The sequence below is a fragment of the Canis aureus genome, chromosome 24 (genome assembly GCF_053574225.1).
Source record: "Canis aureus isolate CA01 chromosome 24, VMU_Caureus_v.1.0, whole genome shotgun sequence".
Lineage (NCBI taxonomy): Eukaryota > Metazoa > Chordata > Mammalia > Carnivora > Canidae > Canis > Canis aureus.
Window position 1 is genome coordinate 25,841,878 of NC_135634.1, and position 17,603 is coordinate 25,859,480.

Below are 17,603 nucleotides of genomic sequence, written 5' to 3' on the forward strand. Positions count from 1 at the left end.
AGCATTTGTGACTTTGAACTACTAGTCCTAAGCTAACAGTTCAAACATTTCCTCACTTCTTAGTTTTCAAAAGACCTGTCTCATCAGATACTTATTATTTGGCCATATTTCATATATGAAAATTTAAATATAATTTAAATATGTCAGCTTTCACATGAAATTAGTCTTAATACTTTTTTTTTTTTTAAGATTCCATCACAACAAAGAAAGAAAATCAGTTCTATTAAGTCAGAACCTTTAAGCACTGAGAAGACATCTACAGAATCTGTTGGCATGGACAGCACTGGCAGGTTTATAACTTCAGGAAAGGTAGGAAAATTGAAAGAAAATGTTTCAGTGTTAAGAATTATCTAATTACAGAACATTTCAAACATTTATAAAAGTACCCATTGCTGGAGTGCCAGGATGGCTCAGTCAGTTAAGTGTCTGCCTTCTGCTTGAGTCATGATCCCAAGGTCCTGTCATCAAGCACCACATTGGACTCCCTGCTCAGTGAGGAGCCTACTTCTCCCTTGCCCTCTACCTGCTGCTCCCCTGCTTGTGTGCATGCGCTCTCTCTCTGTTAAATTAAAAAAAAAAAAAAAAAAGATTATTCAAGTACCCTTTCTCACTATCAGCAGTTTATCAATCCCTCCTTAATTGTGTTTTATCAGTACTATAACCACTTTTCCAACATCTTTCCCCCAAATCTGAAACAATGAGTCAAATCTCAGACATTATTGAAATAGGTATTTCAATTTTTTTAGTACATAATTCTCTAAAAATCACGACCACAATTTCATCATTACACAAAATAATATAAATGATATAAATAACAGTTTAATCAATAGTGTTTGACATATACCTTAATATATTGTTTCAACTTTAGTAAATGTTGGGGCTCCTGGGTGGCTCAGTTGGTTAAGTGTCTGCCTTCAGCTCACGTCATGATCTCAGGGTCCTGGGATCAAGCCCTGAGTCGGGTTCTCTACTCATGGGAAGCCTGCTTCTCCCTCTCTTCCCTGCTCATGGTCTCTCTCTCTCGCTCTCTCTCCCCTCTCTCTCAAGTAAATCAACACAATCTTCTTTAAAACATTTAAAAATAAACTTTTGTAATACTTAAAAGGAAGATGGATATTTCTTCTGCAAAATTAAAATAAAATGTTTTAAATAATTATATGAGATGTTTAAAATAATTATGTTTAAAATAATTATATGAGAAAACTATTAATGCAGCTCTGATGTATTTTTTCTGTGCAGAAAAAAGCTGTGGTGATCCGTCACCTGTATAATGAAGATGGCCTTAACATTCCCGAAGATACAATAAGTACCGTAACAGATGTAAGAGAAGCATTTGATGTATGTGACTTAAAGACTACTGAAATAAAGGTTCCTGAAGTAAAGTTCCTTGAAATCAAGTCTGAACAACAAGTAAGAATTTTGGACTTCTTTAGCTGATGCCAGTGTTTACTTTGATGGACATAATTACTTAAGCATCTAAGCTTTGGAATGTCTCTAAGCTTTCAAATTATTAACCGTGACACAACACCTTTGTTACCATTATTTAAGAATAAATAAGTCTACTGTATATGATTCCACAGATATTATTTCCTACTTATGTTTAGGGTGCTGGGCCAGGTGTTATGGGTAAGGCAAAGATGAATAAGAGATAGTACTTTGCTTCAGGGAATTTATAGTCTGGCAAGAGATAGAGATGGCACTACTCTGTACCATGTGGGTTCTCTACTATCTATCTCCTTCATTTTCCTTTTTGGGCCCTTGGGTCCTTTTCTCTCACTTTCTGAATACCTTTCCTGTTATTTCATTGCCACAGACCCTATTATATAGCATGTAATCCATACTGCTCCTGCTAAACTTTTCTGTCTGTCTTCTGTATCTGGTAACTTCTGTATATCACAGTATACAAGTTGTCCTTTATAAAATCTACCACGTGGTCATTAAACTTATTTCCCATGTATAGCAAACTGAACAGTCTCAATGCACTGTCATTTTTTGGCCACTCCCTCTTAGCTTTGTGCTAAGGGCTATTACAAAAGCTAGTTAGTGACAGTTTTATCATACCACCAGGTATTCTTCCAAGAGCTTTATGCAAATTAATTTAATTCTCACAGGAACCCCATTAAGTAGGTACTGTTTTTTTTTGTGGGTTTTTTTTGTATATATAAGGGAATTGAGACATCAGGGTTATACACCTCAGATGAGGTAATTTCACTGCCCAAGCATCTTGCCTCTACAGATCACTCAACTCTCATGCTATACTGCCTGCTGTAACTGTTGAAACAACACAGTGCAGTGAAAATGGGGATATGTTGATTTTTAAAGGAATTTCAGTTTGTGTAATATGATTTTTAACCTTTCTATTCATTTTAGGATATTAGAATTAATCCTGAGATTACTGCACTACAGACAATGCTTACTGAATGCCAAGAAAAGCTTCAGAAACTGGCTTTGGTAGAGAGTAGATTAGAATCTTTGGAAGAAAAAATGAAAGGAAAAGTGATGGTAAATGAAAAAACCTGGACTAATCTTCTAAGTCGTGTCACTCTTCTTGAAACAGAAATGCTGCTGTCTAAAAAGGTATTTTCTTTACTTAATATTTATAGGATGTCTCAGATATAATCAAGTTTTTATTCATTGTTAAGTGTACATTTTAGAAAAGTTAATTAAGAGACTATTAAGATAGTGGGAAAATGTTTAGTTGAAATGAGGTCCTATTTAGATATAACCCATTTTGTTGTTGCTGTTACAGTTAGTGTTTTTCTTTTTTATCAAATACAATAATCTGGAAAACTATAGGTTCAGCTTTTAGAGCTTTTAATCCTCGAAGCATTTAAAATAAGGTAGGATTGTTTGACTTTTATGAGAAGCTTAAAATTATATTTCTTTAGCACAAATAGCCTCCTGTTTTACAGGGAAAAGAGAAAAATGGACAGGAAAAATTAAATTATGACTTCCTTTTTCACTCATTTACTTTGATCAAATTTCATAGAAACGGTTAACTAAATTTGCCATAGCCTTGTCAAATCTAAGAAGTCTTTTTTTTTTTTTTTTTTTTTTTTTTTTACTTAGGATTTCTATTTCAGGTTCAGTTAAAAATGTTTAAACATTCTTCATATCGTCTTTATATTTTATGCTTAGCAGAATATAAAAGGAGAACATTTTTCTTTTCCTTTTATTCTAAATAAAATCTGTTATTTCAGAATAATGAATATATAGACTTCAATGAACTCAATGAAGACTACGAATCTAGTAATGACATAGATATTCTGAATCCTGGTAAGTTCTAATGTAATGGCAATGGTATTGGTGGTACGGTAAGGAGTTTTCATGAGGATGATTTATATTGATATTTGATAATATTCCCAAGCCTTATTTTTTAGAAACTGCAGAACTCCTGGAACAAAGACAGTATTGAATTTATAGACTGCTGAAGTCAAGGATTGCTATAAAAGCCAGCTTACCTATCTTACATGACATAGTGGTTTGGGCAGTAAATTTATTAGACTACACATTTCTGATTTGATAAAATGTTTCCTCTTTGCATTTATCATTCATTCATTTATTTAGCAAATTCCAAAGCTCAACTCTGAGATCCTTGAGATCAAGATCTTTACCTTATGTGCTGTCTAGCAGACAGAAATTAGGTCTGTACTTCTATCTCCAATATCTGAATATAGAGCTCAATTTTTTTTATATATAGTGAAAGAATATTGAATTCCTGCTATTTGCAAAACTTTGCCTTTTCCAACTTTGCTTTTGCATGTTCATGCTTATAATTTTACTAACATGATTACATAGCATACCTTTAAGCCATTTAGTTAACACATATACAAGTTTAAACCACTGTGCTGTGACTTTGATGAGTACACAGGCCACCATCTGAAATGGGTTAGATTATAAATTCAGAAACTTTATAATCTGACCATGACCAATTAGAAGAATCAAGTTTACATATAAATCCTTACATTTATACCTTATATGTACATGCTACATGGAAGCAGAGTTTGATCTCACTTGGAAGAGCAATAATTCAATCTGATTTTAGGATTATGTTAAGTTAGGAATGGTTTTTGTGACTTTTATCAGAAATAGTGTTTCCATGGGGAGCTGTAAGGTGACTTGGTGACTTGGTGTCTTGGTAAAAATCAGTGAGAAGAGGCTTTTTTATTATAAGGATTGGGTTTATGCTGGGTGATTTTGGTGACAGTTTAAAGAAGTGAGGGTTCTTCCAGTTTGAGTGCTATCAGGAAGCAGGAACTGTTTGATTAATAATAATGAAAAAGCTGAAATTTTCAGTGAGAAAGAAGAAGCACTCATGTTATTTGGGAGACAATATACTTGGTCATTTGTGTGTTACTGCTTACATGGTGTCCTTGTTTATAGTCATACATGACAGAGTAGTCTTTTTTGTTTCATCAAGGTAATGAAGTGACCTTATGTGATGTTGATTTTCTATGAAATTATATTCAGTGGAGGATACAGTGAGGATACTTAGGCTCTTTCTGTTTTTGCTTTGATATTTTTGTGGCTTTTTCCTACCAAGAAAAGTATCCATCAAGTTATGGTATCACAAAATTGTCGTTCCAGTATAAACTAGAAGGAAGGGTACATGTGGGCATATAAAGGAAATTGAAGCAGAAGAGTGGAAAGACAAAAACATGGAGTTATGTGGAGTCCTAAAGATTTTAGCAAAGCTGATAGGATCGGATTTGTTTTATTAGTCATCTTAAAGCAGAATAGTGATTCATTATAGGAATATAACACAAGGACAGTAATTTGTAGAGTCAGTGATTTTATTTCAGAATAGTGAGAGTGTTTACTAAGGCTATAATAGTGAGGATAAGGAGGAAGAGTTTTTTTTAGCTGTTAGGCCTTGATTACTGACAGAAGTGGTAAAGGAGAGGGAAAAAGTCAAGACTGACCACTTGTGTTTGACTTGTGTGACTGGATACATAGTCATTACTCTTTAATAAAATAGAGAATTGAGAAAGTTTGGGAAAAAAAAGTTTACTTTTGAAAATCTCAAATTATGAAATACTTAGGCAAAATATCTGGAAATCAGTTGGACATAAATTTTTCTTGATTGGGAAGTACTGGCTTACAAATTTCAGGTTTCCCTGCTATCGGAAAGAAGAGCATTACTGTGAAACCTTTCATAAGCCTAAGTGGTATAAAGCAAATAAGCAATTACCATTGATTCATAAGAAAACTGGGGGCATTCCCAGACCCAAAAAATAACTTTTCTTAGGCTTTTCTGATACCTAAGGACACATCTTGCTAACAGATGCATAATTAAATTGTGATAAAGCACAGTTGCTTACAGAAACAGTTCAAAGCTGTGGCGCCCTGGTGCTCAGATGCTGAGTATAACTGCCAGGGAAGGAGTTTGGCAGGGCTACTCTCACTACTCAGGGTGTGTGATGCCTCTTTAATGACTTGCTACAAAACAAGCACTGAACTAATGTGGGTCTTTTGTAAAAGACAAGTGGCATAATATGAACTTTCAAAAAGTGGGAGATACCTGTACAGTTAAATGGCAAAGGACCTAACTAGTTCTCTTAATGCAGTAAGATCATAATTCTCCAAAGTTGGCAGTGAAAGATTGAGGGCCATGCGGAGAGAGTTGGCTAGGAAATCTTGATCTGAGAGATCCCCTGTCTTCACAGAGATCTGTTAGTAGTGACTCTGAAATTCCAAAACAATGGCCTTAGCACACTCTCATAGCACAGCTAAGGAGCCATTATGTTTAAATGAGGAAGATGATACCAATAGCTCAGGAAAGCAATAGGAAAAATTGTCACAGAAAGTAATACACACTTATCTGATCTGGCTATTAAATATGGCCTATGTTTAGTACATGCCTCATTCTGTAATCTCTGGAATGCCCTGTGTGGCTCTTCGAATTGCCACTCTAGCCTGCCTAATACCAGCATTTTCCCATCATGAAGTACACCCTTGAGGCTAGATAGATCCCTCCAATCTAGGCCCCAGAAGGCAGAATCTAGAGAGCCATTCCTTTACCTTCCATTCACCTTTCATTCTGTCTTCCCACTCTATTTCCTGTCCTAGGACTCTCCCCCCTCCCCCCACAATTTTTGAACAGCATAATTCAATACTTTCAAAGGACACTTCTATTCATAGAAAATAACTCAAGATTGGGGAATGGTAGGTATAGTTCCTTCTTAGTTTCAAGTTATTCCTTGAAATCATCTACTGCCAACAGCTCCTGCTAAAAGACCTGGGTTGAGCTAACCCTAACCTAACCTAATTGTACAACCCTAACCTTCAGGGTTGTACAATGTGATTTTGATTGAACTGGATCAAAAGTAGACACCTAATCCAGGGAATACCAAACCAAAAGGTGTTGAGCCAGATCATTTTCTCTCCCTTGGGAATTTGGTATTAGGATACTAAGTTAGTCAAATGATGTTGAGCCTGGGCTGAGCTGGCCATTTTGTTCAGACTCATGCAGAGGAATGGAGTAAATAGGTAAGAGAAGTAGACAAAAGAGACTGGCTCCATGTGAGATGAAAGTAAGTCTTTCTAGTTGTTTCAGTCCTCAGGTAGTAGTACTATTTCCCTAATTGAGGTTGTCTATGTAGGTTTACAATAAAACAGTCCTCATGTAAACCATTTTAAATGGGTGTCTAATTTTTTTTTTTTTTTTGGCATCGATTTTGAAGCTACCTGTATCTTGGCTATAAAACATAGGGCTTATGGAATCGATTTAATAGCAGCTTGTCTTATCTGTGATGTTTTATAATTGATTTAGTTGTAAATATTTACCATCATTTTGTTGAATAAATGGTATCATCATACTGGAAGTAGAAAGTTGTTCAGTTCTTTAGAAAAAAAATCTGTAAACCCTGAATTTTAAGCATTGTTTTTTCCATACACTTTAACTTAGGATAGAATATTTCTTAATTTTTAAAAAGTATAGTCAGTGTTACTTAACTAACCAAGTGGTGGTATAGTTACCACCACTTTAAGAAAATATACCTGAATCACTTAAAAATTGTGAACTTGCCTATTTATTCAATTGATTTGCTATGATAAACATAATAGTACCTTTTGTAACTTTTGCTAGCCTATTTTTAACATCTAGATCTCTATGTCTAGGTTGTTATCTTAAAAGAATAGTAAAAATATATCTGGGTCTGTACTATTAGCCACTTCATATTAAAATGTCTGTTTTTCTTCCATTTATACATAAAATATTTAGATGACTCCACTGTGAAAGGAAAAGATAACCTAAAAATTAATTTCCCCACAGACAGAAAAAGCAAAGAGAGGCAAACAAGTATTCCTCTTTCCTCTGGCTATAGTACTGTGTCATCAGATTCAACTCCCAGAACCTCAAGTACTAGTTACTGTGGTTTGAAAGAGAATTCAGAGGTAAGAAAAACTGGCAACTGCTTAGATGATTTCCTTTCTAAGGTCAGGAGAACAAGCAAGCATTAGATTTAGTTGTATATGCCATTGGCAAGAAAAATAGTGCAACTGTAAATCTTAATCTCTCGTTAAAATTCTTTATGATAAGTAAATAGTACTTTATGCAATGTTTTAGAGTGGGTTTTATATGTTCGTGGTCCATCTTTGATGATGGTTTACTTTGAGAAATCGCCTAAATTTGTTGCTTTTTAAATTAAAGGAAACAACAATCCAGAAAATGGAAAGGATGAAAAAAATGTAAGTAACAGAAAGGGGCAACAGAAATTCATTTCTCTATAGGGAATTGTATTGGATTACAGTATATATAGAAAGCGCATATGTGTTTCAAACCTTAAAGGTCTCTCAATCAGGTGTGGAATTTCCTTCAGGACTCCAGTGGATAATAAATCCACCTACAGTTATGTGTTTGTGAGATGAGTCACTGTTTTGGTTTCCAACAAGTGATGTAAAACATTGTTAATGGAATTAATTGTGGGATTAAACAGTGCAGAGATATTTTTGGTTGAAAGTTAATCAAGAGTATTATCTACTTTTGATAACTGATTTAGCGAAATATTTTTTTTTTTTTTTTTTTTAAATTTTATTTATTTATTTATTTATGATAGTCACAGAGAGAGGCAGAGACACAGGCAGAGGGAGAAGCAGGCTCCATGCACCGGGAGCCCGACGTGGGATTCGATCCCGGGTCTCCAGGATCACGCCCTGGGCCAAAGGCAGGCGCCAAACCGCTGCGCCACCCAGGGATCCCTGATTTAGCGAAATATTAAATAATATTTGTAGGTGGAGAGTTTGGAAACATTTTAAGTATTGTTAAAGTATTGCCAGCCTTTCAGACCGTATTGGTAAAGTAATACTAAAAATGATACTTGTATCTTGTACAGATGTGAAACTATAAATGGTTATTAAAGAACACTTAAAAGGAAATATGAAATGAACTTGTATTAGATTATGCACCCCACTACTTTAACTGTATTGCTTTGAAAATTAATAAGCACTAAAATAACTTATGCTTTAAAAATTAAAGACTCATAATTGACTTTGGTTGCTGTTTCTCCTTTCTGACCATAGTATATCCTTAATTTATTATGTACCCATAAATAAGAAAAATACTGAGATTTATTTTAGATTCAAAAGCATAATTTCAGCGACTTAAATCCTATGCCTTATTACGATTTTTTTTTTTTTTTTTTTTTTTTTTTTTTTTGCTTAATGTTATTTACTTCTTATATTTCAGGTTTGAAGAAACTGCAGAGTTACTGAAATGTCCAAATCATTAATTATAGAATTTTCTACAGGAACTTCTCTAGGACTTTGGCTACTGTACATGTTGTATATTTTAAGAATTCTCTATAAATTTTAATATGCTGCAATATTTTTATGAAGAATTTGAATTCCATTTGGCATATGAGTTTTTTCCAGTATTGAATAAATACTTATTTTTATGCTATGATTACACTTCTTTACTCTATTTTACTTTTCTAAGGAAAACCTATGTGCCAATATATTTCTTTTACAGAGTGAAGTCATTACAGCACTGTATTTTTGTGTTGACATTTGTTGGCAGTGTGCTAAGTAATATGTTTTTTAAAGTACAGGCTTGTGGACTATGGTTTACATCCTGTTGGAAACATTCCAATTGGGACTTGTGTATTGTACCCATGAGGCTCTCATGCATACCATCTTGCCGTCTGTACTGACTAATATGTTGTAATGAAAAGTTAAAAATGCTCATTGAAAATTAAATAAAAATGCGATTTTATGTTTAACCAAAAAGCAGTAATACATTTTCAGTTAACAGTGAAAGAGTGAAGGTATGATTCTCTTTTTGTATTTGGAAACTGGTCAGAAAGTTCATCATGAAAAATGTGTTGAGTATTTTAGTGCTCTATTCCATAACACATTTTAAGACCAGCAGCACAGACACAGATGGTGGCCATCCAGTATTACAAGATATACAGTATGGTTTTTTGTTTTCTTTTAAGTGATGGGAAGTTCTATTTTTTCTAGAGGAAAAGTCTTAGATGAAGAGAAAAATGAAATTCACTTTAAATTACCAGATGCATTACTAGACAAATGATCTTTTTTTAACTTTATACATAAAAAACGTAATAATAGCCCTGGTTAATCTTTAAGAAAATTGATTCCATTATTTGGAAGGAAAAAGGAATATTTTTTCTTTATTATTATTTAGATCATCTGATTGTATTTTATTTATTCTTTGTTTATATTCTATAAGTGTATTTTGATATTTGTCACATGAAACAGTTAAAATTCTGTGTAGAAATAACTAAAGAAAACATTTTTTAGTATTCTGTTTGGTTATTAGACTTTAAAGCTTAGGAATTTTTAAAGTCAAAACTACAAGTTTAAATTTAGTACAATTTCAGTAAATATTTATAGAATTAATGAACCAAATCAGATTTTTTTAATTATAAAAAATTATAAAAATCAAGATATTACAGCTATTAACGGAAAAACTAGTAACTTTTAAAAATATCAGTACCAGCATGGAATTATAGCACCACCTTGTGGTTCATATGCCAGTGTTTTACCTTTTATTAAAACAAGTGATTCCCAACAAAAATGATATTTTCTCTTTTGAAAAACTCAATTAAAAAAAAAAAAAAACACGTTTCCTGTGCAACACAGAAAAAATAAGTCTCCTTTTCTCTGTCTCTTTCTTCTGTCCCTCTTTTCTATATATAGCATACATACACAGTTGACCCTTGTACAGCACAGGTATGAATGGTGCAGAACTGCCCAGGTCTACTTTTAACATGGATTTTTTATAGTACAGTACTATAAATGTATTTTTTTCTCCCTTATGATTTTCTTATAACATTTCCTTTTCTCTAGTTTACTTTATTGTAAGAATACAGTATGTAGTATATATAACATTAAAAAGATGCTGTTATATCATCTTTTATGTTTTTAGAAAGGATTCTGGTCAACAGTAGGCTACTAGTTAAGTTTTTGGGGAGTTCAAAGTTATTTGCAGGATTTGACTGCATGGAGGGTAGACTTCCTGACACCTGTGTTCAGCGGTCAATTGTACTCACAATTAGATGATTTGACATTTCTTTAGTCCTAATTTACATATAGTATGCAAAATATAAGTAGCTATTGAAAATATGGTAAAAGATGTCTTATCAACTGGAAATTTGGAATCCACTTTTTATAGTATTTTTATCTAACAACTTTAAACGAGAACTAATAAAATCAACTCATACACTATATTTACTTACAAAGAATCTCTACACTACCCTGACAACATAATCTTTGCAGAAAACAAAACTAACTTGACTTTGAAGTTACTGAATAATAGCCAAATTATTTATTAACTCTTTTAGAAATAGTAGAAAAATTTTAAAGTTTTCTCAGATAATTTGGTAAGTAGCTTGTAACCTTAAACCGCTTTTTTAACATGAGAGTCTTGAGAAAGTAAGAGAGGAGAATCTTAGAGAGATTCCTTGGAGCTACATTATTAAACCTTTAATGGGAATTTTCACTAACTCCATTCCATTAATTCTCCCATAACCTGGATAAAAGGTATTTATTATACCGCCAACAAAGTCATCTGCAGCTTGTGCTGCCCTACCTGTACTATACTCTGTGAGTAGGCCTGGATAAAGCTTGTATTAGAATGCTAAACAAATGTGTAAAGTAAAATACTACTTAGAACAGACTCAAGAAAAGTAACATCAACAATGTGAAAATCCCAGGCAAAGATATAAGGAGTTGGAGAAAAATAGTTCTATGTTTTGTCCTAGAATTTTTAATATAATGTACATGGAATAAATATATTCACTAAAAAATAAAACTTAAAGACTTTGGAACTGCATTTTATACCATTCATTACTCACAGCTTTATATAATTGACAGGCTCTTGGGGAAACATTAAAAATTAAAGGACCTTGTCAGTTTTACAAACTACAACACTTTTGGAGCTCAAGTAACATTATAGATTTAATTTTTACTTTTTAACAATCCCCAGGTCCATCTGTCCTCTTTCTTTTAAGCTGAAAGTTGTAGAGAAGGTAAAGAGGTAGAGGAGTGTGAAACTTTAAAGTTCAGCTACAAAATTAAAACTTTAATTGTGTCACTTGAGTTTTAATGTTTTAGTGAACATGGTAGGTTCCTTACACTACTCAGAATGAAAGAAGCTAGAAAAGCAGCACTGACAGCAGTAGCAACATGCAATTTATTTGGGAGTGGTAGTGGTGAAAGTTTCTATTTTATAATGATTTTTATTTATTTTATTTTTTTATTATAGCTAATAGTTGTAGGAATGGGGACCATTATTTTTCTCTCTGAAGCCAACTAAAAATTACTCAGAAAATTGTAATTTGATTTTTTTAAAAAAGGGTTTCAAATGCAAAATGTTCAACTCAACATTTTAAAACTAAAAACAGAAGGCTTAAGCATCCCAAATGTATAAATTATTTGAATTTTATATTATGGATGGGTGGTAAGAAAAGGAAAAGCAGAGAATCACAATACTAATTACCCAAGAAAGTTGAACAGTGGGATGTAGAGAGATGGAAATAGGAGTATTGTATAATAAATCCTAATTTGTAGATCCAATCATTCACTTTCCTGAAGTTGATAAGTTGATATGTACTACTTGGACAGCTTCTCTAAATTTAGCTTCTCTAAATCCCAATTAGAATGGTTTTGGTTTTTAGTTTCTTTTACAAAGTGACAGTTTCTATCAAGAACACAACACAATCTCCATTAACCAGAGATGATTACTCCTAACCTCTAACTCCTACAGTGTATACCATTTTACCCCTTTGTCTCCTTTCCCATCGCCACTGTGTTCCCTCTCCTGTGCTCTGCTTGCACTCTTCACTGGCCTTCCTGCTTACAGCCAAGCCTCCTTTCATATAGGCAAGTATGTATTTTGAAATGTTCCTTAGATTATGCTATCCCATTGCTTAGAATGTTCTCTAAATTTCTTATTCTACTGAGCAAAGCCCAAACCCTGGACAGTGAAAATCTTTTTCTTCAGTCTCTTCTACATTTTCACAGTCCTCTCCTACAATTCTATCACCTATAGACCTAGTAGCTCTTCAGTTGTGCTTTGCACGCTATTTCATTTGCTGAGGATGATTTTCCTCCCACTCAGCTTATCTTCCAGGCACTGTACCTTCCTTAAAAAGGCTTTTCTCAACTACAGAAGCCAAATTGTATGCTTTTATCTTTTTGCTGCTTTAGGGCCATATTTATACTTTTGATTTTTACACCAGTTTTATAGTTATTGTTTGTTTCTATGACTTTAATCTCCATTGGTTCTGTCTTGGTTTTCAATCTTTCTTCAATGTTTATTTCCCCCTAGTGCCTAGGGTTTAATTGTTTATTCATTACAAACTAAGTGGTACCTAGTAATTTCAGTCAACTTAAATGTTGACCAAGTGAATATGAAATTATAATGAAATTATAATCAAGGTTTCCAGATAAGTTTTATCAAGTTGGAAGTTGCAGTCTGGTCAGTCATGCTCCATCCTTTCAATGGAAAGAATGTATTGAAGAAAGATCTAATCACCATGTGTTCTAGAAAAGGATCATCACACTTTGTTGGCATATTAATGAATAATTTAGAATCAAAGTTGATACACCTCTTTACTGGATGTCAGTGTATCTAGGCGCTGACCATAGGTAGAGAACAAGATAAACATGGTTCCTGTTCTCACTGAGCTAGATGCTGAGCAGGAAAAGACAGTTAAATAAGTAATAACTTCTAATAAGTAATTAAAAGAAAGTGTAATGCATCCGACTAACCTGGGGTGGAGAGAAGTCTTCTAAGAAGTGCTGTTAATCTGTGCTGTTAATGTAAGTCCTAACGGATGAACAACGGATAGCCAAGGAAGGTTTAAGCAAAAGGGCTAGCATAAACCAGGTTTTAAGAGGAAGGTCATTTAAAGGACGTTCACTAGGAGTAGCATAGAGGGTGGCTATCCTGTAGGGCAAGGTGTTAGAGGTTCCTTCATTCAGGCCTCAGGGGCAGTTTATATTTAGTAGAAAAGGTGAGCAGGAGAATATCTAACCAGATTTTGAGTTTTTGAAGCATGTATTTTAGTGCTATATTCTGGAGAATGAAAAAGAAGTGGCAAGGCTAGAAGCAGAGAAACCATTTAGGAGGCCATCACCGTAATCTACCGAAGAGCTGGGGTGACTCGTTTATGATGACTGGAGATGGAGGGAAGTAATGGGATTAAGAAAATGCAATTCTTCTCATTTAAGACTTCTTAAATTTGATTTAAATTGATGGTGTTTGGGACACCTGGGTGGCTCAGTGGTTGAGCATCTGCCTTTGACTCAGGACATGATCCTGGAGTCCTGGTATCAAGTCCCACATCAGGCTCCCTGCATGGAGCCTGCTTCTCCCTCTGCCTGTGTCTCTGCCTCTCTCTGTGCCTCTGATGAATAAACAAACAAAAAAAAATTTTTTTTAAAAAGAACTACCTTCACTTTAGTATCTGCATGGAGGGGGGTGATATTACATTAATAATTAGTCTACTATTTTGCCTAATTGATCCTGAACTAGAATCTTGTTAAATATACAAAATCTTGAGCCACTAGTTCCATCTATTGAATCAGATTTGCACTGCACCAAGAACCCAAAGTAACTTGTAGGAACCCGAAATTTGAGGAGCACTAGTTTCCATTGACATACCTTTGCTTTCTCATCATAATCAACATTTGAATCTAAGCTTCCAAATTCAGATTCTTTTAAACTGCTTTCATCTAGGGAACCCTGGGTGGCGCAGTGGTTTAGTGCCTGCCTTTGGCCCAGGGCGCGATCCTGGAGACCCAGGATCGAATCCCATGTCGGGCTCCCGGGGAATGGAGCCTGCGTCTTCCTCTGCCTATGTCTCTGCCTCTCTCTCTCTCTCTGTGTGTGACTATCATAAATAAAAAATAAATAAATAAATAAATAAAAATTTAAAAAAATAAAAAATAAAAAAAAATAAACTGCTTTCATCTAAATACAACTTTTTATAACCCATGCTCAATGTCTTGGATCATTTCCCCATTTGAATGGATAGTTTATGGTTTTGAATGCATTCAGTTTTTCTTTACTCTTGAATTACATGTAAGGGTTAAAACAGTCTTCTTCCAAAATTAGGTGTAAACTTTGTACAAATTAATGTTTGGTGTCTCATCAGAAATGATTCTTCACTAAAGATGCATAGGTCATACCAATATCTATCTTTGAAATATCTGTGTGTATGCTGAGAAATTTCCCAGCTTTTTACCTTATATTGCCCAAAGTGTAACAAGCAGGGAGAGGCAGAGGAACAAGCAGACTTCTCGTTGAGCACAGAGCCTCACTTGGGGCTCTATCCCAGGACCCTGAGATCATAACCTGAGCTGAAGTCAGATGCTTAACTGACTGAGCCACTCAGGTGCCCTAACCCAGTCTTTGTTTCCTATTCTCTCTACCATGTCTAGAGAACTTTACTTATCCCATGGTTTCAGATTAAACATAACTTATTCCAGGTAACATTCCCTAAGTCCCTAGCATGGTTTATTTAGGCATCCCATTACATACTATTAAAGCATTCTGATTTTCCTTCACTTCAATTTGTACATTTATGTAAGCCACAATTCACAATTGTTGCATAAGATCTGTCCTCCCTGCTACACTGTAAACTGTGTGAGAAACATCCTGAGCTTTGTTTACTGATGTACCCTCCACACTTATCACATGCCTGGTACATGGGACAATCTCCGTTCATTTTGTAATTTGATAAATGAACACTTAGACTCCCTCTAACCCCCATATTACTATACAATTCAAATTTCACAGACAACTTTTACTGATTTCTAAATTCAACATCCTAAGTTCAATTTAACATCAGCTGTTTATTTAGATATGATATTCCTGTATCTGGTAATGTATTTAAATGTGAGATATAGTATGTGGCATTAATTTCCAAGTTGGTAACTTTAGAAATTCTCCACATTTTAAGCATTGCTATTTTTTAGCCCTAGTGGAAGTTTCTCCCATTAAAAAAGGTGAGGAGGAACGCCTCGATGGCTCAGTGGTTGAGTGTCTGCCTTTGGCTCAGGGAGTGATCCGAGGGTCCTGGAATTGAGTCCCACATCAGGGGCCCCACAGGGAGCCTGTTTCTCCCTCTGCCCGTGTCTCTGCCTCTCTCTTTGTGTCTCTCATGAATAAAGAAAAAAGAAAAAAAGTGAGGAAGTTTTGCACAAAAGTACATTGATCTCATTTAAACCTCAAAAGCCAGTGAATTTGGGGAAAATATTTCAGCTTGTAGCAATATGGTAGACAAGATATTAAAAAATGAAAACTCGTGCAACAAGTTATCAAGTAGTCAACAAATACAATTAATATCACAAGAAATGAGAAGAAATTCCTAAGGGACAAGAGAAAACAAATTTAGTCTTGAATTTGAAACAGCAGTCGCCCTGAGGTAATTTGGTGATAGCAAAAACAAAGCCTTCAGGGTTTTTTTTCCCCCCTCATGTTTCTTCAGTTTTATTAGAGAATAATTTAAATGCAATCACATTCACCAATTTAAGCTTTGAAAAATATGTACATTCTTGTCACCATCACCCTAATCAAGATATAGAACTCTTTGTAGTTAATCTTCTTCCTCCATCCTTGGTCCCTAGCAACACTAATTTGCATTTTGTCATTTTAATTTTATCATTTCTAGAATTTTATGTAAATGTAACCCTATAGTATTTGGCTTTTGAAATTCACCCATGTTGTATATAGTAGTTCATTCCTTTAATATTGCTGAGTAGTTCTTTTATTATGTGGAAATACCACAATTTCTGAATTGTGCCATAGTTGATGGTTATTTCCAGTTTGGGGAATTATGAATAAAGCTGTTTGAATAACCAAATACAAAGCTTTGTTTGAGTACATATTCATTTCTTATGGATAAGAAGATAATGATATCTAAGAATGATAGTTGAGTCACATGATAAGATTATTTAACTCTCTGAGATACTGCTAAAGTGTTTTCTAAATTGGCTATACCATTTTAATTTCCCCACCAGCCATTTATGAGTTCCATTTCTCTGCATCCTCACCAACACTTGGTTTTTATCAACCTTTTAGTGATGCGGGCAATAAAAAAGATGGAATGTCAGGCTGAAATTATGTGCCGTCTTGATATGTGGTAAAATGGGGAAGGCCTCCCACAGCCTAACCGTAAGTTCCCCTCCCCGACTCTGCTGCCATGGATAAGATTCCCATAAGAACCAACCTCCTTACCAGGGGGACCAGGCACAGTTCCTGCTTGTCCCTGAGTAGCCAGACAGAGTTATTCAGAGAAGCCAATCACAGGGATGTAGCAACCAGGGAGCACCTCATAATGCTATGAAGCTTACCTCCCACAACCCTTAATTGTTTACTGTTTCCAAGTGTTACTTCAATCTGGCCCTGCCTGGCAGGCAATGTCCTTCTCCCACAGGTTGTGAGTACATGTAACTTAAAACTGTTGATTTCAGCTGTCCTGTATCAGGTGTCATTTGTTGGGCCATCTCCGTAATTTTAGGGTAGTTATCTTTCCCTCAACAAGGCAGTGAATAGGACCTGATTAAAGCTGTGCATAAGGGTGTCTTGGGTTATTTTTAGTTTATATTTCTCTAAGATGTTGAGCATCATATACTTATTTGCTATTTGTATATCCTCTTTGGTGAAGTTTGGCTCAAAGCTGTTACCTTCCTAGTCAGCTGTAAGAGTGCTTTGTCAGATACATGTGTTTACAAAGATTTCTCCCAATCTGACTTCTCATTCATTTTCTTAACAGTGTATTTTATTTTTTAAGATTTATTTATTCATGAGAGACACACAGAGAGAGGCAGAGACATAGCAGAGGGAGAAGCAGGCTCCCTGCAGGGATCCTGACATGGGACTCCATCCCAGAACCCTGGGATCACAACCTGAGCCAAGGCAGACGCTCAACCACTGGCATCCCAGTGTTTTTGTGTTCTTTCTTTTCTTTTCTTTTTTTTTTTAATTTTATTTGAGAGACTGAGTAAGAGAGGGCACACAGGAGCAGGGGCAGAGGGAGAAGCAGCCTCCCCCACTGAGCAGGGAGCCCAACATAGGGGCTCGATCCCAGGACCCTGAGATTATGACCTAAGCTGAATGCAGACGCTTAACTGAC

At 34.8% G+C, this 17,603-nt stretch overlaps 2 protein-coding genes across 7 annotated transcripts in view; one reads left to right on the forward strand and one right to left on the reverse strand.

Annotated features, from left to right (window-relative positions):
* Window positions 1-16,726, reverse strand: part of FBXO8 (F-box protein 8) — a 76,009-nt gene extending 59,283 nt beyond the window's left edge. Inside the window, exon 1 of the mRNA XM_077868597.1 lies at window positions 16,706-16,726. The gene's annotated coding sequence lies outside the window, so the exon portion shown is untranslated. The remainder of the gene's footprint in view (window positions 1-16,705) is intronic.
* The window catches only part of CEP44 (centrosomal protein 44), a 38,054-nt gene that overhangs the window by 12,904 nt on the left and 7,547 nt on the right, over window positions 1-17,603 (forward strand). For 4 of the 6 annotated variants that reach the window (XM_077868590.1, XM_077868587.1, XM_077868588.1 and 1 more), the window contains 7 exons: window positions 190-309; window positions 1,240-1,410; window positions 2,371-2,577; window positions 3,201-3,276; window positions 7,274-7,395; window positions 7,652-7,689; window positions 8,687-11,293. In XM_077868590.1, the coding sequence (XP_077724716.1) occupies window positions 190-309; window positions 1,240-1,410; window positions 2,371-2,577; window positions 3,201-3,276; window positions 7,274-7,395; window positions 7,652-7,689; window positions 8,687-8,729 (777 nt within the window). In that variant the 3' untranslated portion in view covers window positions 8,730-11,293. Of the gene's footprint in view, window positions 1-189; window positions 310-1,239; window positions 1,411-2,370; window positions 2,578-3,200; window positions 3,277-7,273; window positions 7,396-7,651; window positions 7,690-8,686; window positions 11,294-17,603 lie in introns of those variants that run through there. The other 2 variants (XM_077868593.1, XM_077868592.1) reach the window with 2 other exon arrangements.